Consider the following 21,950-nt stretch of genomic DNA (forward strand, 5'->3'; position numbering starts at 1 on the left):
CTATAAATAAATTGTGCACACTATCAATTATTTTCAGAGAATTCCTTACTTTGAGCTACATTCATAGTCCCATAAAATAAAAATAAACACCTAATTTGATATTTTTAGAATTCATAAAGTAAAACAATATCATATTTTTACAACTAAACAAACCTTTAGTTTTTTCGAAACTTTCGTTATTTCTCCGTTCAGTTATTCTCCGATCTTAAATCAGTTTATATTTCTTTAAACAGATTAATATTTTGTATATGAAATTTCTAAATTAAAAAAAAATAAAGCCCTGTATTTTGTTACCTTTTACCAATTAATTAAATGTTTACTATGTATTAACAAAAACCCATAAAGTAATAGATTTTTTAAATCATCATTTGTTTATTATTGATCACTAGGATATTTTATAGCCATTTTATAAGAGGCAGGCAATTATTAGTTGTAACAACAACAATCTTTTATCGGTTTATATCCTTTTTTTATTTAAAACACTAATTTAAATACATTTATGTTTATTTTTGGTAAAATTTTCAATTCATTATTATTATTACTTTAAATTTTGTTGAAAAGATGTTGGTTAGCAACACAATTTAAATTATAATTTATTAAATAAATTTAAAAATTATTAATGAATTTAGATTCTGCCGGGGAAAGTGCCACTTTCGCGTTGATCGTTCCACTTTTCAACCCAGGCGTTGGGGCACATAGATTGGAAGGTCCTCTTGAAGTATTGGCAGGGTTCATAGCTCTCACCACGCTTCTTCTGGCAGCGATGGAAATCCACGTAGGATTGGTAGCAGTAACGAGTCACGTTTTGGTTGGGGAAACGTGGATCGAAGGGAGCAGTTTCCAATTTGACAGTCATGTTTTTATCGCCTTTTTTTGACATGGAAATTAAATTAATAAAGAATTTTATGTAGGGGGGAGATAGTTCTAATAAATTAATAATGACTTATTTTGTATTAATATGAGACTATTGTTATTATTTTTGTTTAGCGATGATTAGTAGTTATTTAGTACGTTGGTTTTATGGTTTTATTATGGAATTTAATTTGACAATACGAGCATTATAAATGTAGCAGATGTGGACATTAGATGTTGATATTGGTTTTGAATATGACAGAAAAAAGACACAAAAAATACAAAAAGAGAAAGTTACTATTATTACAAGTACAATTTTTAATTTTATTTAATCAATTTTTTTTTTAAAAACATAAAAAAACACATGGAATATGGAATTTTGTAAAATGTTATGAAAATGTTATTAAATACTATTAATGTTCATAAATAATGATATAGTCCATTACAATTGACTATCTGTTTTGTATAATAAATACTTTTGTTTAACACCAAATAAGAGTAAGAATAAATTTTTACGTTTTTTAGGTTTTTCATAAAATTATTTGTAAAAATATCCGGGAACATAAAAAAATTATTAATTGTATAAAAAACATCCAGCTACTAATTTACACAATTATTACTGAATTAGTTTTTAATTTGCCTAAATTACATAATACAAATATGGTTAACTTAATGTGCAAACTTGTTTTTTTACACCCATGGCATGCAACACGGTTCTCGGAATGGTTCTTAGAAACAAATTTATTAGATACCGAATATTTTTTTCAATATTTCTTAGTATTTGACCGATTTGGACTAAAGAAGCTAAGTCCTCTTTTAAATCATTTAAATCTGTTTGGACAAATTGTAATCATAAGTACAGGATAAATTTTACTAAATATTGGATAATTTTGAAATTATCATCTCGGTAACCGATAGCTAAAACGTTGGCTTTTGAGAGCATAACATAGTTAAATCGTTAAATAAAGAAAATATGTTATAAGAAATTGTACCAAGTCCAAAAAACGCCAATGCACTTCTTCTAAATTGTGATTATTATCATTATAAATCATATTAAATTAAGTAATCAAATTACATCAACCTAGGATTTTAGAACGTATTTAGTGTATCCTGTAAAACACCTCTAAATGTGGACGCTAAGAGATCAAAACTCCCATATAATGATATCTGCATTAATTGTCGTAATATGCCCGGCCTTGGCTGATCAGAAATTCAACTGTATGGTTTGCTATATAACTCGGATTGGCCGAATAAAGAAATTGCTTATCAAACCCGTTTTTACCCAGGTGTCACAACTGGACCCATTGATGACCTATGTGTTTCAATCCATGGAATTGTCAGCCTGTTTAATGAGACCTTGTAATTTCCATAATATTCACTTACGAAAATTCAAAACATTAATTTTGCCAATTGAGAAATATGTTTAAATTATACTTCGAAAATCTGAAAATGTTTAAATAAAAGAAATGCTTGCTGATTTAAGGTAAATTTTTTAATTTTGACATTAACACAGAAAACGTTTCGGAAAATCTGCGATTTTGTACATTGAAATTTCGAAAATTTCTGTAAGAAATAATTTAAACAATGATTTTAATAAAATTTTTAACTATTTGAATGTAACATCGAAAACTTGTGCAATTCATTCATACATTTTAATTTAAAAAATTTCATTTCGATATTAATTTCGAAAATTAATAAATATTAAGGGTAATAATTCAAGTCGGCGAGTCGAAATTGTCGCACTATCTTCAGAGATGTGCTCGAATTTCCATACATTTCCATACATTTTTTTTTCTGAATATGTATTCACAAAACTCAAATACAAACATTTCAAAAAATCGAATTTTACTTCGAACATTTTTTTGTACGCAATAAATTTTGGAAAATTGCTTTAGCAAAAAATTTTATTTTTCGAACTTTGTTTCGAAAACCTTTGGCATACAATGATTGGCCATTTCGGAAATTCGAAATTAATTTCCAAACTTTGTCGTAAATATTTTTATAAAATGATTTTAAATAAATTTTATATATAGCACTAATGCTAGCAGGCAAACGAACAACTAGTTTTTAATAAAATTTTTCTAAAACAATTTTTCCGTCGAAGTCCTATTCGACGATCGTAATATCAATTTAACAATATGATTCATTTTCGTCAACAACAACGGCACTCATAATTAGGCTGATTATACAAAACAAACATTTGTCATGTTTAAAAATAATTTGAAATTGTGAGATTTATTTTCATCATACATTACTTAAACCTGTTGTAAATCCATAAGAAACCTTATTTCAACATTAAAAATAATTCACTTTTATAGGTTTTATATTTTTTGTTTGTTTTTGTAGTTAAATTTATATTCATCAATTATGTTTTATGTTGCCATTTAAATAATAACTTACGATACTAAAAACTATATATGTTTTATACTTTTGTATTATATTGATTGTATTATATTAGAGATTAATACATAATAAATATGTATGTATAGAAAATCAAATAGAGAAATAAACTCAAAATATCCTACAATTGGAAGCCTAAAACTAAAACTGATTTTTGATTAAATGAGAATCAAAGAGAGACAAAACAAAAAAATAAAAAATATGTTGTAAAAAATGGAAATAAGAAAAAAAAATATGCACAGTTCCTAATCAAGAATGTTGTTTAATTTTTTTTTTTTGTAGGGATTGTTAAATCTCAATTGTTCAAGTTCACTACATTTATGTAAAAATGGAGAGTATATTGGCTGAACAGCATTTATTTGACAAGCGGTCTATTGCCTTGTTCCGATTCACAAGCTGTGTTTTTATATTTATTAACCTCGGCCAAGTATAGAGACCAAAAATCTTTGGGATCGGCATTGGCATCTGTTTGTATTTTGGGTTTAGCCACAACACCAGTTTTCAATATTTTACCACCTCTACGACGACCCACAAGGGGTGGTGGGGGAGCACTTTTACCAGCAGCTGCGGCTGCTAAATAAGGAGCGGTAGTAGGATTGGCAGTTGCCGCTATGGGGGGAACGCTTGGTACTAAATTTTTGGCGTTTGAGGTTGAAGCAGCAGCGGCTGACGTTGATGTTGAGGCTTGTTGCATTTTCTTGAAAATTTCCAAAAAGGAACCATCATTAGCGAATACAGGATGTGATGCTTCCGGTTTGGGTGGTGGATAAACTTTACCCTCTTTAGCCAATGCGGCTCGTAATTTCTCTTCCATTTCTCGATGTATGCGTGCTCTATCAATAGGTTCATTATCATCAAAATGATAAATTCCATCCGATTTTTTGGAATCGCTGGACTTCTGTTGTGGCAAAGGTAAATCTTCTAAACTATCATATGTGTCCTTAGTATCATTATTTTCCTCCTGCACACTTGTCAACGCTAAAGATGTTGATGGTTTGCTGGGTGATTGATTTTGACCTAATGTCGGTTTACGGCCAAAATCACGAAACTGTGACGAACTGCGGGATGTAGAACGAGAACGAGAGCGTTTTCTATTCTTATCATTATAATCATCACGCCTATAGCGATTATGTTCTTTGTGATGTCTGGATGAATGCGATTGAGATCTAGATCTGGAGTAAGATCTTGATCTAGAGTCACGATGTCTACGCGACATCTTATTATGTCTGTCTGTATGTCGGGAATAACCACGACTCCCACGGCTTCTTGAACGACTGCGTGATTTCGAATCACGTGCATGTCTATGACGACGTTTATCTATAGATCGGCTTCGGGAACGCGAACCATTATCAAGACGTCGGCTGTAAGATCGTTTGCGTGAACGACTTCGTGTTCTTGATCCCGATGACCGAGACTTATATTTGCCACCATCATTAAATGATTCGATGGGTTCTATATCGAAATCATCACGCCGTATGCGACGATTCGAGGACATGATGATACCTGGAACTCTCGTTCAAATTCCCTCAATGTGTGTGCGTACAACGATAAATCTGTAAATCAAACCATTTATCCTCGTCATTAGAATTTTTGTTTTATTCTTTTTATCACGTCAATCAATACTACACTTTATTTCATTCTATACATATACATTTTGTTAATATTTTCTTGTTGCATTTTTATTTTGTGTTTGAAAATTCCAACTAGAAATCTAAAATTTTTGTTGTATTAAGTTCAAAATTGGAGGTGACTGTCTGTTTATTTTGTATAAAGCTGCAGGCATAGAATAAACGCATAGAACGGAAGGAGAGAGTAAAATATTACTCTCTTTTCATACATACGGATGAAACAAAAACAAAATACGTGCAATACATTTTCATGAATTAGGTTTTTGACAACAGACTTAGGTTTTTGGCTCTCAGTTACCTATCTAGTTGTTGTCTATGGTTGCAGGCTTCAAATATATATCGTATAATAGAAATGGCAGAAAACATGATTAAACAAGTTTGCAAATCATAAGAGGACAGCTACTATATTCGAAATTAAATTTTAGTTAAATTTAATTTTTTTAAAATTCGGACTTAATTTCGAAAATATCAACGTGAGTGCAAATACTAATTGAGTATGTTTCATTTAATAAAGATTTTAATTAAATTTTTATTTTTCGAAAATTTCAAACCATAACCTTGACAAATTTTTAATTTTCGAAATTTTTGAACTTGTTTCTGAGCTAAAAACTTCAACAAAAAATTGTTGTGACGATTTGTAGCGAATATTTAATTTTCGAAAATTGAAAATTACATTTTTTTTTATTGGAAAATTCTAATTTAATTTTGAAAAGTTCAAACATGTTTGATAAGCTTTCTGATTGTGGTTAAAGAAACTTTCCATAAAAACTATATCATTTTAATTTTCGAAAATTAGAACTTTATTTCCAAAAATTCTTCAACATGTTTTCAAATCAATAATTGAGTAAAAGATACATTAAATAATGAATTTAAATCAATTCTTACTTTTCGAAAAATTCAAACACATTTGTAAACAATAATTTTGGTAAATTTTTAATATCCGGAAATTTGGAACAAGTTTCATAGCAAGAATAATTGAAATAAAGAAATAAAGATTTAGTCAATATTTATTATTCGAAAAAAATTTAAAAATGTTTTTTGAACACAAATTTAGGTTAAAGAATTTTTTTTTAATTTTCAAGAATTCGAACTTAAGCTCAAAAATATATGCTTCTGCCAAATATGCGTTTAATAATTCAAATTCTAAAGTTTTGATCATATTTATTTATGTCATACTACTTACCCCCATTAACACGAAGTCTGATTAGGTGCTAACTAATAGTTATACTATCGTTTAAAATTAATTTTGCATGAAAACTGTCAGTATAACTAATAGTTAACACATAATCAGACTTCGTGTTGTTGGGGTTAGGTATTAAAAATTCCGATGAATCATAATTTCGAACATACATATCGACACCTAAATTTACTTTACATGTAATTTTTCCCTTTTGGAATAATTCTAACTTATTTTCGAAAAATTCAGAAATGTAAAAAACTAATTTTAGCTGAAAAAACTTTTTTTCAATTTTGGAAACATAAATTTCGCTTAAATATACTTTTCACATTGATTTTCAATCAGTTTTCAGTTTCCGAACATATTTGATCTGAAAAATATTTTTAAGTTTTGAACATAAATCATTTTAGAAATTTGGATCTTTATTTCGTCAGTTAAAATGCAAAACATGGTAACACTCATTTCACTAACAATTTGGTTAGTTAACATTAGATTTTGTTATTTTTATTATCAAATTGTTTTCGATTTAATATGAAGACATCAATTTGGAAACAATACTGATTCAAAAATACGATTTTTTTTTTAATTTTGTATGAAAAAAAACATTGCTTTGAAATATCTTTAAACTGAATAAATTTTCGGTAGTAGTAATGATTACTGTATGTTCTTTTAAAATCGATGAAATATGCTTACTCTCAAATACTGTGCTTAAATGAAACTCCCAACTTTAATATTTTTAGAAATATGAATAGATGGGATATGAAATATAGTCTTGGTTTTGCCAATATACCTATTGAAATATTTATCAGAAACAGCTGTGTCTGCTTTTGAAATGTATTTAAATTATTAAATTAATTCTGTTGTAAATCCACAAAACATGTGCTAATAAGAAAAAATTCTAATTAAACAGAGACAGCTCGCTTCCAATCAGTTCAAACTTAAGTGTATTTAAAATGTTTAACAAGAAAATATTTATGTTCCTGTATTTCTTCAAAAATGTTTTTTTTTTTTCTTTAATTTGAGTTGTTGTTTTATATAATAAATGAAAAAATTAGAAACATTACTTGTTTTATAACAGCTTCCCCAAACTCTCACACAAATATGTTTTGTATAACAGACGCAGTGCAGTGGATGACCGCTTGCTTATCTTGTGGAGAAATTACAAGTTCGTTGTATAGTTGATTGTTTGGTTCCAGATGTTGTTGCAAAATGTACAATTGATGTTGTTGTTGGTGGCTTGGTGTTGCTGCTACTGCTGCTGTTGATGATGATGATACTTTGGGGTCCTGTAGGTTTTATATTTAGCGTAGAAATTAAAGATTTTCGTAAATCCTGCATAAAAAATGAACTTGAACGCATGAATATTTTATGTTTTCCTTTAAAGACTTGTGCATAAATTTTTTTTAGAAATTATAAAAATTTTCTAAATAAATTTTTTCAAAAATACTTATTTCCTTTTTTTATATCATAATTTCTTTCATTCTTTCTTTCTCACAAAACGAGAATAACACTTTTCGACTAAATAATGTTTAAAAAATCATAAATTTTCTTAAGACTAATATAATAATATGTATGGTAAGAAAAATTCTCGTTATGTAATTTGATTTTCTTTCGCATAGTCTCACCCTTTGTATTTCACTTGGCTTAACAAGAAATTTATTTGCCCAACACTTGTGTTTGTTTTTACAGAAATTTATTCTTACTCTTTCTTTTTGGAATTTTGTTTTATTAGTTAATTTTTGGATGAATGGTAGTGTTTTGCATACCTTTTTGTAATGTTTTCCTTGAAAGAAAAATTCAGAAATTTCTTATTTTAGAGCAGCGACTGGTTTTGTCACGATCTAATGTGGCTGGTTGAGAATTTTCGTCTAAAAATCAATATGGCGTTTACTAGTTAGTTTTTGCTTTGTGTAAAAACGACTTGCTGAATTATTCGTTACTTTTGGGACGTCATTACACCTATATTAGTAGACAGAGTTGCAATTTGATGAGGGTACTGCCAAGTTCTAATAATTACTGAAACGAATTCTTCTTTTTCAGCAAATACTTTTTAATGCAATTATGAAATGAAAAAATTGTATATATTATTCAAATAATTTAAAACAGAACTTACTTACGTTCTTAAATAGCTAAAATCGTAAATAGTATGTTCTAAAATATTTATCTGAGAGCATGGAAATCATTTAAAACGACTTCGTTTGTCCTAACTGCTAAAATTAAGTTACCAAAGAAATCAAAATTTATTTAAATAAACAATTATTGATCGAAATTAAACTCGTTAATGAAATAACTCAAAATACTATTAACCAAATATTCGAATCGGTAACTAATCTTGAAAAATTATATTAAAATGAGCAGAATGTATTATTTGATTCCAAAATTGTAGAAACTAATTTTGAGATGAAGTTCAAATGTGAACTATACTATATATAATGGAAACTTTTCCAAATATTTAATTAATAGTTCAAAATCATAACCTCATTTTTGGAAATTTCTTTATTATCTTCTCCTAGAGTAGTTTTATAAGGTCTTCCTCCCAAAACCATTTTTGCCTGAGACCCTATAATCTAACAATTTTACTTTTATCACTCTTTTAAATACTTTGAATTTAATATTGTTTTTATGTTTTCGAAATAACAAGTGAAGAGATAATTTTTAAATTTTATTGATATCAATTTGATACATTGCGACTAGTCTAGATTGAAAATTATTGCGACTAACGGAGGGTTAATATCCTCGCATATAGGAGGTTTAACCTTCCAATCCCTATTGACATAGTCCAGTTCACTCGATCCTACTTGAAACACAATAAGGGTGTGAAATACCGAAGTCTAAAATTAAAATGTTCGTGTGTTCTACCCGCATTGGTCTTACCAGAGAAGACACTTTGAGTCTAACACTGCAGCCACACGATCAAGTTTTTCTTGATGATATTTTACATATGGGGGATTTCATGTCAAGTGAACCAACTTTTGAAATCGATGTCTTCCGATCGGGATGAAATTTGCACCAAGGTTAGCTCTATTGGATAGTAACTCAGACACAATTTTTCAACAATATCGGTCGAGAACTCTCTGAGTTATAGGGGGTAAAATTTTGACAATTTGGTCAAACAGGGGTTTTTTCTTATCCATGTAACTTATTACCTATTGTTCTTAGCAAAATGTGTTCCAAATAGTATAGATAGCTATTTCTTCGATCTTTCGAAAAAAAATATTTAAAAAAAAAAATAAAAAATTTTTAATATTTTTTTTCCGAAATCAAAAACTTTTTTGACTTTTTTTTAAAATACGCTATTTTTTTTTATTTTTTTTTTTTCTTAAAATAAAGTTTAGATATTTTCCTTGAACACCTACTTGGTCGCTTAGTGGGATGCGAGTGGGATATCTATCAAAATAAATATTTTGTAACTCAAAACATAAAATTTTTGACTTTTTTTGCAAAATCAAAAACTTTGTTGACTTTTTTTTTTCAAAATGGACCCTTTTTTAATCTTTTTTTTTAGGTCAAACAAAAGCTTAGATATTATCCTTGAAGACCCTTTTGGTCGCTTAGTGGGATGCGAGTGGGATATCTATCAAAATAAATATTTTTTAACTCAAGACTTACAATTTTTGACTTTTTTTTTTGCAAATACGATTTTTTTTCCAAATGAGCCCTTTTTTAAAATTTTTTTTGTAGTCAAAAGAAAGCTTAGGTCCATTCCTTTAAGATATTTTTAGTCCCTTAGTGGGATGCGAGTAGGATATCTATCAAAATAAATATTTTGTAACGCAAGACATACAATTTTTTAATTTTTTTTTGCAAAATCAAAATTTTTTTCCAATATGGGCCCTTTTTTAATTTTTTTTTTTTGCTCAAAAGAAAGCCTAGGTCCATTCCTTTAAGATATTTTTAGTCCCTTAGTGGGATGCGAGTGGGATATCTATCAAAATAAATATTTTGTAACGCAAGACATACAATTTTTTAATTTTTTTTTGCAAAATCGAAATTTTTTTCCAATATGGGACTTTTTTTTAAAATTTTTTTTTGCTCAAAAGAAAGCTTAGGTCTTTTCCTTTAAGACCTATTTTGTCACTTAGGAAGATGTGAGTAGGATATCTATTAAAATAAAAATGTTGTAACTCAAGACATTCAATTATTGACTTTTTTTTTGCAAATTCGAATTTTTTTTCAAAATGGGCCCTTTTTTAAAAATTATTTTTTAGTCAAAAGAAAGCTTAGGTCCATTCCTTTAAGATATTTTAGGTCCCTTAGTGGGATACGAGTGGGATATCTATCAAAATAAATATTTTGTAACTCAAGATATACAATTTTTGATTTTTTGGCAAAATCAAAAACTTTTTTGACTTTTTTTTAAAATGGGCCCTTTTTGTAATTTTTTTTTTTGCTATAAAGAAAGCTTAGGCCTATTCCTTTAAGATGGTTTTGATCGCTTAGTGGGATGCGAGTGGGATATATATCAAAATAAATGTTTTGTAACTCAAGACATACAATTTTTGTGTTAAAACATTTATTTTGATAGATATCCCACTCGCATCCCACTAAGGGACTAAAAATATCTTAAAGGAATGGACCTAGGCTTTCTTTTGAGCAAAAAAAAAAAATTAAAAAAGGGCCCATATTGGAAAAAAATTTTGATTTTGCAAAAAAAAATTAAAAAATTGTATGTCTTGCGTTACAAAATATTTATTTTGATAGATATCCCACTCGCATCCCACTAAGGGACTAAAAATATCTTAAAGGAATGGACCTAAGCTTTCTTTTGACTACAAAAAAAAATTTAAAAAAAGGGCCCATTTGGAAAAAAAATCGTATTTGCAAAAAAAAAGTCAAAAATTGTAAGTCTTGAGTTAAAAAATATTTATTTTGATAGATATCCCACTCGCATCCCACTAAGCGACCAAAAGGGTCTTCAAGGATAATATCTAAGCTTTTGTTTGACCTAAAAAAAAAGATTAAAAAAGGGTCCATTTTGAAAAAAAAAAGTCAACAAAGTTTTTGATTTTGCAAAAAAAGTCAAAAATTTTATGTTTTGAGTTACAAAATATTTATTTTGATAGATATCCCACTCGCATCTCACTAAGCGACCAAGTAGGTGTTCAAGGAAAATATCTAAACTTTATTTTAAGAAAAAAAAAAAATAAAAAAAAATAGCGTATTTTAAAAAAAAGTCAAAAAAGTTTTTGATTTCGGAAAAAAAATATTAAAAATTTTTTATTTTTTTTTTTTAAATATTTTTTTTCGAAAGATCGAAGAAATAGCTATCTATACTATTTGGAACACATTTTGCTAAGAACAATAGGTAATAAGTTACATGGATAAGAAAAAACCCCTGTTTGACCAAATTGTCAAAATTTTACCCCCTATAACTCAGAGAGTTCTCAACCGATGTTGTTGAAAAATTGTGTCTGAGTTACTATCCAATAGAGCTAACCTTGGTGCAAATTTCATCCCGATCGGAAGACATCGATTTCAAAAGTTGGTTCACTTGACATGAAATCCCCCATATACATACTGTTTGTCAAAATTGACAAAAATTTAAAGACGTGATGAAAGGAATTTTACTACAAATTGTAGAACAAAAATGTAATTATCTGTTTTCTTGATTGAAAATTGAACTTGAAAGATAAATTGAAAGCAAGTTTGTTTCAATTCTTAAAAGTGTGAGTGTATTAAAACTTGAAAGGCAAAAGTTGAACGTGTAACCCCCTAGTAAGAAAGTTCCTAGCCACCACAAATGGCAGTAAGTTAAGGATTATATCTAATCCTCAGTGCCTCCCACCAAACACTTCAACCATAAGCAATAATGGGTTTACCATGCCTGGTCGTAGTCTCCAATTCTTACCAATATAATTCCTGCAAGTGTAGTAGGCATTGGGATCCTTTTTAACTCTTTCACGCACAAAACTTGTACGCAAAAGTTTATGAGAATCTGAGTGCACTTTGTGAATTAAAAAATGTATGTAGATTACTGAAAATCTCTTGGGACAAATGTGTCCCAATATGCATTAAGGGCCGACTATATCTGAACTGAGAAATTAGTATCAGGATATACATTTTCAAACTAAAATAAAACATTAATTTTAATTAGATAAACAGATTTTATTACTTATTCTATTCATGAAAACCTACGAAACAATTTCTGTTTGATATGAAGCATAAATGAACATCGTTTACGTGAAGTTTTTTTTCCATTACCCTTTTTTGTTATGGTGCTAAACCTTGTCTAAATTCAAGAGCAGTTATTAAGGGCACCATACACTATCAAAATGCTTGATGTCACTTTCGTATGCGTGTAATTTGATGCTTTGATGTACACTTGATTGATGACTCGTCAATCTGCATTTTATTTTCGATTTTGTGGTGTTAACACTAATAGCGGGAATTATATTTAATTTTTATTTGCACTAAAATGTATTTAAAAATGTCAATATCATATGCAACTTTAATTTCAATAACGAGAACATGTTTAGAATAAAGAAAAAACCAAAATAATAAGCGAAATATGTAATATAAAAAATTATTCTCTTCATCTGACATGCTCATCAACCTCACGCCTTGAAATATTTTTGTAAATGACTTCGTGATTGATGAGAAAACACCATACACTATCAAAAAGTGACATCAAGCATGCTAAAAATCAAAATGTTTTTGATTTTCCATCAAGCGTTGTCGGTGTCACACATACAAACACATTTTCACTAATACTACCATAGTGCTTGATGAGTATTTTGATAGTGTATGGTGCGCTTTAATTGCGACTCATTGTTGCAGAAATGTAAATTTTTTCTTAGTTCCTCAAACCGTGAAAAGGGCATAGCAGAAGCTATACATGGCACCCCCATATCTGGTTCAGTGGACCTGTATCTTCGGAATATTCTAGTAGTTTAAAGGCCTAAATATATAAATTTTTTTTATAAAAATCATAAAACATTGTATGGAAAATTTCCACATTCTCGACCTTTCATGCATATTGGGACACCCTTATACGAAATCTGGAATTGCTGGAATAAAATTTAATTCTAAAAATGTTTTATGACATAATTTTCATTATTTTATTACAAAGTCTGTAATTTTAAACAAAAAGTTATTGAATGTCATTTTTACCATTATTAACACAATTATATATTGGCGTTAAAATAGATTAGTTTTAAAATTACTTTAAATGTGGTAATTAGAATATAAAATATATAATGTATTTATATTCTTCCAACGATTAATTAAATATATTTATAACAATTATTAGTATAAAACCCTGTCTACTCCCGTTTCAGTTGTTAAATAATTTTGACCCGTTAGGATTCATAGGGTACTCAAAATAAGGTCATTCTGCGATTTGGATCGTATGTATTGAACGTGTAGCAATTCGCATAGAGTGATTAATATTATAAAAATGTCGAATTTAAACTTTCTATGTATTTCCTACATGAAAGAATTTACTAGATTCTATATATATATGGAATCTATGTTATAAATAAATACATAAAATATTGATGATGTTTCAATATTGGTGTTAAAAAGAATTAAATATTTTGTTATCTCTATTGAAATACCACACCCTGATTACAGCCGTTATTACATTATAATATAAATGTGCCACAACAATTAACTTTTATATATGTCAAAACATATGTTGTTACTTTCAACAGACTGGCAATGACATTTTTGGATCCACATAGCCAAGGCAAATTCATTATTAGGTGGGGTCAACTAAACATGAGGATGTCAAAACCCATACATAAAAAATTATTGTCAACACATACTAATGTCAAACTCCATATATAAAAAAATAATGAATTGGCCCCTGCTGTCACCTTGTTAAATTCGCCTTGCACTTAGCCAAAAAACAATCCCCAAAAGAAATTTAATCAGATGTGCGGTAAACTTATAACATGATGGATTGTTGATTGTGTGCAAAAAGTTGATTTTTTCTTTCTTTTTCCCTACATTACTAATAGTGTTACTAAGATAAAGTTAATTAAGCAACATACAGAAAAAAAATTGAAAACGTAACATAAAAGCAAATTTCATTAACAAACCAATAAGCTAAATTTTGGCATTTTTGTGTAAAATAAAGTAAAGACATAGCAAAGGTGACAAAAAGGTTAATTAACGTTAAAATAAAAAGAAACCTCTAACGAATCGACCTATAAGTGAAGTATTAAAAAAAAGAAAACGTAAAAAAGGGGAGTGGAAGAAAATTAAATAAAAAAAAGTAGCAATTCACTCACTAGCAGCAACTACAACGACGACTAAATACAAGTGGAAATTTTAATTGTTTGAAGAAGAGAGTAGTGTGTTTGTGTGTGCAAATTAGTTTTATTTTATAGTTGTTGTATAGTAACAAAATTTGCAAAACAAAAGCGTAATTGTAATAAAATTTATTATAATTGAATATTATTTGTGGTTGTCGGCTGTAAGAGCATATAAATATTGATTTATCACTCACTCTCACCTCAACAACACACATTAACTATTTGAAATGGCTCCTGCTTTAAGTAAATTGCGCGAAAATCAAAATGCCATAGTGGGCCTAACTGGCATATCGGCGGCTCTATGGGTCATAGCCTATGGAAAAATGAATAGCAAACGCAGGTTGGTAATAAACATAAATACATATGTACATACAATTTATTTATTATCTTGTATCTAAAGATTATTATTATATTTACATATATTTTCTTTACTATTTATTTCTAACTGTCTACCTATAAATATTAATTACAGTTTCCTACAGACGACAATAGTTATATTTTATGTATAAAACGTAACCAAAGTTAATAGCTATATAGCCATGGCCCTGAATTATTATTTTATTTTTTTCTTTCTTCATTTTTAGTAAAGTCATTATCATTTAGCTGTTTTAGTTTTAACAGTTGTAGACAGACGTTGGTTGTTATAATGTATATCTTCTGTGTTAGAATTTTGTTGTTTTTCTTGTTTTGGCTTTAAACTATAGTTAGTTAATATGACCGGATTGGGGTTTCCTTAACATAAGACTGTTAATAGAAAAGTTGCCAGACTATGTAAATGACAAAAAAGGGAAATTTAAATGATAAGTGTATTTATACCCTTCACCTTCGTGAAAAGGGTATATATAAGTTTGTAATTTCTACATTTTTCATTTTCGATCCTATAAAGTATATACCTATATTCTGGATCCTTACAGATAGCGGAGTCGATTATGCCATGTCCGTCTGTCTGTGTGTCCGGCTGTCTGTTGAAATCAACTTTCCAAAGCCGCCAAATAACTTACATACACGATTCAAACATCAATATCTCCGGAATTCTTCCGGCTCGGAATTCTTCAGCCATTTTGGGAAAAATCCAGGACAACCTCGATTTTTTACCTATTTTTTGAACTATGTATGTATATCTGGATTCCTAAGTCATTATATAGACAATATGGATATCTACTAATAGATATTTCAAAGACCTTTGCAATGACGTATATAAGACCATAGTAAGTTGGACCTACAATATTTTTTAAGCCGAATTTTTTTTCACCAAAAGTTTTTTTTCGCTAAATATTAAAAAATTTAAAATTTAAAAAATTAAAAAAAAAAATTTTACAAGAAATGAAAAGAAACAACTTTGGAAAAAAAAAATAAATTTTGTTTACTTAAAAATATTTAAAATTTTTATTTTGAAGTATAATTTGGTGAAGAGTATATAAGATTCGGTACAATTACTCTTGTTTTCTTATGATTCGGTTATACAATAATGTTGTCTGTTATGCGAAAAGTTTTTATTGCTTAGTGAGCGAACGTGCTAAGTCTACTTTTTATAAAATTTAAATTTTAATACAAAACGTTAGAAAAAGTAAAAATACACTATTTGCTTAATAAAAGTTTGGAATTATTTCCTTTTTTCTCGTTATGCTGTGGTATACAAAATTGCTAAGACCATGTTGCAAAATTATTATCTCAGCCAAATTGCAAAATTATTATCTCAGTCAAATGGAATTGAGCATATCAATGTTACTAGATGTACAATTTATTCTCATCTCGATTACGGATATGAAAAATCTTGCTACATTGCCAATTGAGGTAATGTTTAGTGGCAATAGAGACTTTATTCAAACAACAGAGTTAAAAGGTAAAAAATAAGAAAAGTGTCAAAAAAAATTCAACATAATTAATAGAAAATGTTCCCAAAAAAATACTTATGTATTCTTCTAAACTGTGATTACCTATCATTACTTATCATTTATAACCAGGGAAACCGGAAATATGCTCTAAAAAAGCTCTTAAAATTTAAAAAATATGCTCTTAAAAAACAAACTTTTACATAATTTTTAACCAAAAAAAATTTACTTAAATTTTCAAATAAAAATCGTTGTCTATTGGATCTGAAAACATTTTTATACATAGAAAATGTTCTTTCGACATCAACTGATGTTACAGGAGCAAATTTAAAAGACAATATTTCTTTAACACCTAGAACGGTTAAGTTTGAATTAGAACTAAAATTTGATATTTAGATGGAGCTATTATTAAAATAGTGCTTATTTTATATTAAAACAAGTAAGAGAGCTATATTCGGCTGTGCCGAATCTTATATACCCTTCACCTAAATATACTTCAAAATAAAAAATTTAAATATTTTTAGGTGAACAAACATTTTTTTTCAGTTTTTTAATTTTTTGGAAAAAAATTTTTTTTTTTGGTGAACATTTTTTTTTCAGTTTTTTCATTTTTTGGAAAAAAAAAATTTTAGAATTGTTATTTTAAATTTAAAAAAAAAATTTATTTTTTTTATTTTTTTTTTTTTGGTGAAAAGCCATCTATTTTTCAATTTTGAATTTTAAACAAAGGAAGTAAAAACCTGTAACACAACAGCGAAAAATTAGTAAGACAAAATTTGTTTTTGATAAACTCAAAATATGCTCTAAAAACGCAAAATATGACATAAACATGCTCTTAAAACAAATATATGCAAAAATATGTATTTAAGGGTAAAATATGCAAAAATATGCACTAACAAATCGATGCCAAAATTCTTAAATAGTTCTGAAACGTGTAAATATCTTATCCATGTGCTCATTAGATTCACCAGAAAAAACATGCATTTGCATATTTTGGTTTCCCTGTTTATAACAAATAAAACTGCATTAACAGATTTTAAAAATATTAAAAAAACGATGTTATAAAGTTTTTTGTGTAACCTATAAAATTTGTGAGAATGGACTTAGCACGTTTGTGCACTAAGTTGACGATATGTACTTTTACTTACTTATATGAACAACAAAAAATAATAATTAAATTCTGTAAATTAAAAACAAACTAAAAAGTATTCATTATTAGGTTTTATTTTGTTGGATAGTATAATTTTGAGTCTGTATTTTGCGATCTACAATTAGCCATATGTTTTCCACGGGATTGAGATCTGGCGATTGGGCAGGCCACTTCAAAACACGTGCCACTCAGTGGGGCAGCCAACGTATTGATACGTTTAAAATGATATTGGCAACAGGAAAATTTACTCTTATTTATTTACATGAGGTCCATTCGGTTTTACTTCAGCCGTCTTACAAATATTCTTCCATCATTGCATCTTAATTTTGCATTTGCAAATTCATAAAGTATATATATTCTGGATCGTTATAGTTAGCGGAATCGATATAGCCATGTACGTCTGTCTGTTGAAATCAAGTTTTCAAAACTCCAAAATAACTTACAAAAATGGTATATCAATATTTTCACTATAGTCCTGTTTAAATCGCTATTTAAATTCTGGAGAATCGGCCAACCATGAACTAACTCGATTTTGTCCTATGTCTGGATTACATAGACAAACTGGATATTTAACGACGTCTATATCGCTATAAATTTTTTGACCCTCAATGGTACAAAATACCGAATTTTTACCAAATTTTTTTTTTCACCAAGTAATTTTTTTGTCCTTAATTTGTTTTCAACAAAGATTGTTTTTAATCTTTATATTAAAGATTTAATTTGCGTGCCGAATGTGGTTCTCTTACTTGTTTTAGAAATAAAAGGCTTTTTCGGGAGCAACCAACACCAGCCTCATTTCTCCTCCGGCTAACAGTTCAATAACTAATTTCAAACTTTAGATTGTTGACAATCTCCCAAGATTATTGATAAATAATCTCATCTTGAAGTAGTTTTACAAGTTTTTAAAGCACTTGGCTAACGATTTTGTGTTATAATTTTCGAAACTACTGATATCAGATATCAGAGGTAGTTTTTTGCTTCAATTCAGCACTTAAATCGTATATTATTATGGTTTTTAAATTTTTGCAAATCTTGAATATAGCGATTTTACTAACTATTTAAAAAAAGTTTTAGCTTTGAGTAAGAATTTTAAAAATACCAAGTATCAAATTTAAGGAAAAAATAATAATATATTTAGTATCTGTTGGGAATTTTTAGAATTTATTTTTATTTAATTTTTAAATCCTCAATAAAATTAAAATATATCAATTAAAGCACTGTGTTCTGCAGTATGGCACACATTCTTTGTTTTGAAATTAGTTTGAACTTAATTGAATATTTATGCTTACATACATACTTAGTTTGAAGGTTAAATACTAAAATATATAGTTAATGTAATTCCTCAAAATAAAATTTAGAATTTTCTAAAACTCAAATGAAAAGTAAAAGAATTGATCCAAATTATTGGTCTGATCTAATATTGTCTCTATATTTCTAAATATATTAAAAATAATGTTATCTAAACCATGGACGTGGCCTGTATATTACTACTAGCATTTGCATACATAAAAACGCCTACATAACTAAAAAATTGCTAGATATTTCAAAGATATTAAAATGCTATTGTTTCAAACACTTTTTTCTAAATTTGGCTTTTATACGAATTGTTTTGTTTTGGGTATTTTGTGGAAATTTCCATTTCTAAAAGGGCACAAACAAAACTTGTTTTCTTGCTATTCAATAAAATGTTATTAACACTACTGTTAGGTTAACATTAAATTTGTATGCTCAATAAAAAGTTGTTGTTGTGTGCATTCACTTTTTTCTGATTTCCGGTTTTGCCTTGTTTCATAAGATTTCAAGTGCATTTTAGCAGAAGTTGATCGTCGTAACAGAAATAATTTATCTTGTAACTGCCATATTTAGTATTGCATTTTTTTTTTGCATACTACTGACCCAATTTTTTACATTTACCAATAAACCAATTGCAGTTGCATACATTTTTTATTATTTTTTTTTTATTAACACTGTTGCATGTTTTTTGTTTCAAAACTAGTTTTAGTTTAAATTTCTTAACTATTTAGTTGTTAATATGTAGTTATAGTTATAGTTTTTGTTTTGTTTTTTCATATTACAAAATTATAACATTTTACAACAAAAAATGCTTTTTTTTGTTGCATATTTTTGACCATCTATCTATCTATGTACCTGTTTTGTTAATTTTTTTTCATTCAATGTTTGCTGCTACTCTGCTACCTGAGTTAAACATGATGAGATTTCAATAAATTTACTGACTACGACTACATTTACAACATTCAACTCTTACTAATTACACTGCGCAATATTGATAGATTTTGTGATTATTTGCTAGTTTAGTTTAACTTATTTTTTTAAATTTTTTCATAGTTATTACATGTTTTGAAACTTGGAGCTCATACATGTAAAGTATTGCATATTTTTTTTATAAAGTTGTATATTTAATTTATCGTTTTTTATAGAAATTATGCATTGATAATTGTAAAAGTGCATTAAATATAAAGTGGAAACTTTGTTTGAAAATTATATTCCGTAATTTGAGTTTTGAAAAACATGACCTTTTAGATTTGAATGGGTACTATAAGTACTATAAGAAGTACACTTCAACTCGGAGACCCATTGGATCCATATTGATGAAAACATGACCTTTTCCCTATTTGCAATGCATATTTCTAAAATAAATTCAAATTTGATCTTGTTTGGCTGATCTTGTTTGCTAATGCCATCGAAGGTAAAGTGACTGGATGAAAAGTACACAAATAAAACATTCAAGTTTGGCGGTGACAATATTTTTGGCTGTGGGGCAGTTTGTTAGGGCAACAATGTATGAGTCCAATTCAATCAACAACGATACTATTACTGGAATAGGATACATATACATTTTAAAGGATATTTATCCATACGCTGATTAAAATAAGCAACTAGTTTTGAGTTTCCAGCACGACAATGACCCCAAAATCCCACCTCTAGGATTGTAACCGAGTAATTACAATCCAATAGAGATTGCCAGATCTCAATACCATAGAAAACCTATGGGTAATTGTAGATCACAAAATAAGAACTCAAAATTATACCACAAAGGAAGTCAAAATATGCAACTTCTCCTTTTTTGTTAAAATCTAGTTAGTATTTTGACAAAAGTATCAGAAAAGGAACAAATAATATCTTATAAACCGGAATATTTCTCCAAAAGAGCGAGTTTCTAAAATACATACAGCTTGGTAAATAGAAACTCCAGAGGAATCAACAAAAATAAAAGAAAATCTATTTTGGGAATTTCCACTCGGAGAATAACATCCAAATATTCAGTGACGGATCAAGATCAAAGATCGGAGCATCTGAATCTGGATCTGTCCCTTGAACTAACTACCATATGGAATATGGTAAATATCCACGTATTTACTGATAGCAAAGCGGAAATTATAACCCTAGATAGTACATCGCATCGAAAATGGTCCAAGAATGCCGGGCTTATCTAGAAGAAAATTCTAACGTACAGTGGTGGCGTTGTTATTAACAGCGGATGTTCGCTGAGGTGGGTCAACGTATTTCCACATATCTTTGTCCATATATGTTTTACCGATTTTTCCAAACATTTTTCAGAAACTAGAAACAATAATAAATTTCATACCCTTAGAGGACCTTTTATTTTGGCTCTATCGCACTTAAAATTCAGTTGATGAAAAAAATTCAAGTATTTGTCTTAAATTGGTGGCCACCACTGTAATTAAACGTGATCATTCCTATAAATCCAAGTCGAATTACCACATTTGTGACCAAATGAGCTATCGTATCGAAAAAAGATTTCGAAATAATGCCATAATCTCAAATAAGATAATTACGATTAGTTTTACTCAATATCGAATGCGGTAATTCGGTAATTCGGCCCCTGCCTAGAATTCATCTAAAAACCTCAGCAGATTACTGGACAGTGTTTTTTCGCTCTCTTGCAACGACTTCTATATAAGCTGCGGGAAAGCAAAAAAAACAATGAATATTTTCTCCGTCACTTTTTCCGAGTCTTAGAAATCTTATTCAACGAATATTCTTAAAACCTGTCTATCCAAAGGTGATTTAAGAAAGATCCACACCTTCATTAGAACAACAGGATGGCTGGAGAATGATGACAGCTAAGGAACATTGTCTTGGAATTGTTGGACAATAAAAACTTCGACGGCCACAATATATCACCCACGCTTAGACCTAAGTGAGTTATACTTCGGGTGGCTGGATAATTGGCTCAATGCAATTTTTTAATTTCCATACATAATACTAAAATATAAACTCATTATCGAGAGTGGTTGTGGTCTCAATTGTAAGCAAGCTGTTACTAGTTCATGAGGTGCAGTTTCAGATGATCTCCCTCTCTATGCGAGTTGACATCACTTATTTATTTCAATACTGTCAAATGAAAAAAAAACTAATTTGCATAAAACGCATTTAGTTTTCAATTTAATCTCACCTTGCCTTTAAAAAGAAGAAGATATACTTATCTCAAGTGGACAAGACAAAGCATGCTATAATGAATAATTTTGCATAATTAACTCAAAAAATCATTTTTTGATTTTTTTTTTTTTTAGAGAAAAACCAAAAATTATTGAGGGTATTCATTTCAAAAAAGGGAAAATACACTCTGATTATTTTACATTTTTACACAACAAAAACATGAACAAAATT

The 21,950-nt window shown here is 28.5% G+C and overlaps 3 protein-coding genes across 3 annotated transcripts in view; 1 reads left to right on the forward strand and 2 right to left on the reverse strand.

Moving 5' to 3' along the window:
* Positions 1 to 348: 348 nt before the first annotated feature.
* On the reverse strand, positions 349 to 7,980 carry LOC135956446 (cytochrome c oxidase subunit 6B2). Its single transcript, XM_065506946.1, has 2 exons — positions 7,824 to 7,980; positions 349 to 867 (listed from the first exon to the last, which is right to left on the reverse strand). Exon 2 carries the CDS (start codon positions 854 to 856, stop codon positions 626 to 628), a length of 231 nt encoding a protein of 76 aa, XP_065363018.1. The 5' UTR covers positions 857 to 867; positions 7,824 to 7,980; the 3' UTR covers positions 349 to 625.
* LOC135956445 (arginine/serine-rich coiled-coil protein 2) lies at positions 3,052 to 7,703 on the reverse strand. Its single transcript, XM_065506945.1, has 3 exons — positions 7,683 to 7,703; positions 7,122 to 7,389; positions 3,052 to 4,805 (listed from the first exon to the last, which is right to left on the reverse strand). Exon 3 carries the CDS (start codon positions 4,745 to 4,747, stop codon positions 3,608 to 3,610), a length of 1,140 nt encoding a protein of 379 aa, XP_065363017.1. The 5' UTR covers positions 4,748 to 4,805; positions 7,122 to 7,389; positions 7,683 to 7,703; the 3' UTR covers positions 3,052 to 3,607.
* Positions 7,981 to 13,918: 5,938 nt separating the features above from the next.
* Pmp70 (ATP binding cassette subfamily D member Pmp70) overlaps positions 13,919 to 21,950 on the forward strand; it is a 42,823-nt gene continuing 34,791 nt past the window's right edge. Inside the window, exon 1 of the mRNA XM_065506774.1 lies at positions 13,919 to 14,655. Coding sequence (XP_065362846.1) covers positions 14,543 to 14,655 — 113 coding nt within the window. The 5' untranslated portion in view covers positions 13,919 to 14,542. The remainder of the gene's footprint in view (positions 14,656 to 21,950) is intronic.

Source organism: Calliphora vicina, chromosome 4 (genome assembly GCF_958450345.1).
Source record: "Calliphora vicina chromosome 4, idCalVici1.1, whole genome shotgun sequence".
In the NCBI taxonomy this organism is placed as follows: Eukaryota; Metazoa; Arthropoda; class Insecta; order Diptera; family Calliphoridae; genus Calliphora; species Calliphora vicina.

Bases quoted from the DNA above. Each gene is read 5' to 3' on its own strand.
- LOC135956446 (XM_065506946.1), bottom strand. From the start codon at position 856: ATGACTGTCAAATTGGAAACTGCTCCCTTCGATCCACGTTTCCCCAAC.
- LOC135956445 (XM_065506945.1), bottom strand. From the start codon at position 4,747: ATGTCCTCGAATCGTCGCATACGGCGTGATGATTTCGATATAGAACCC.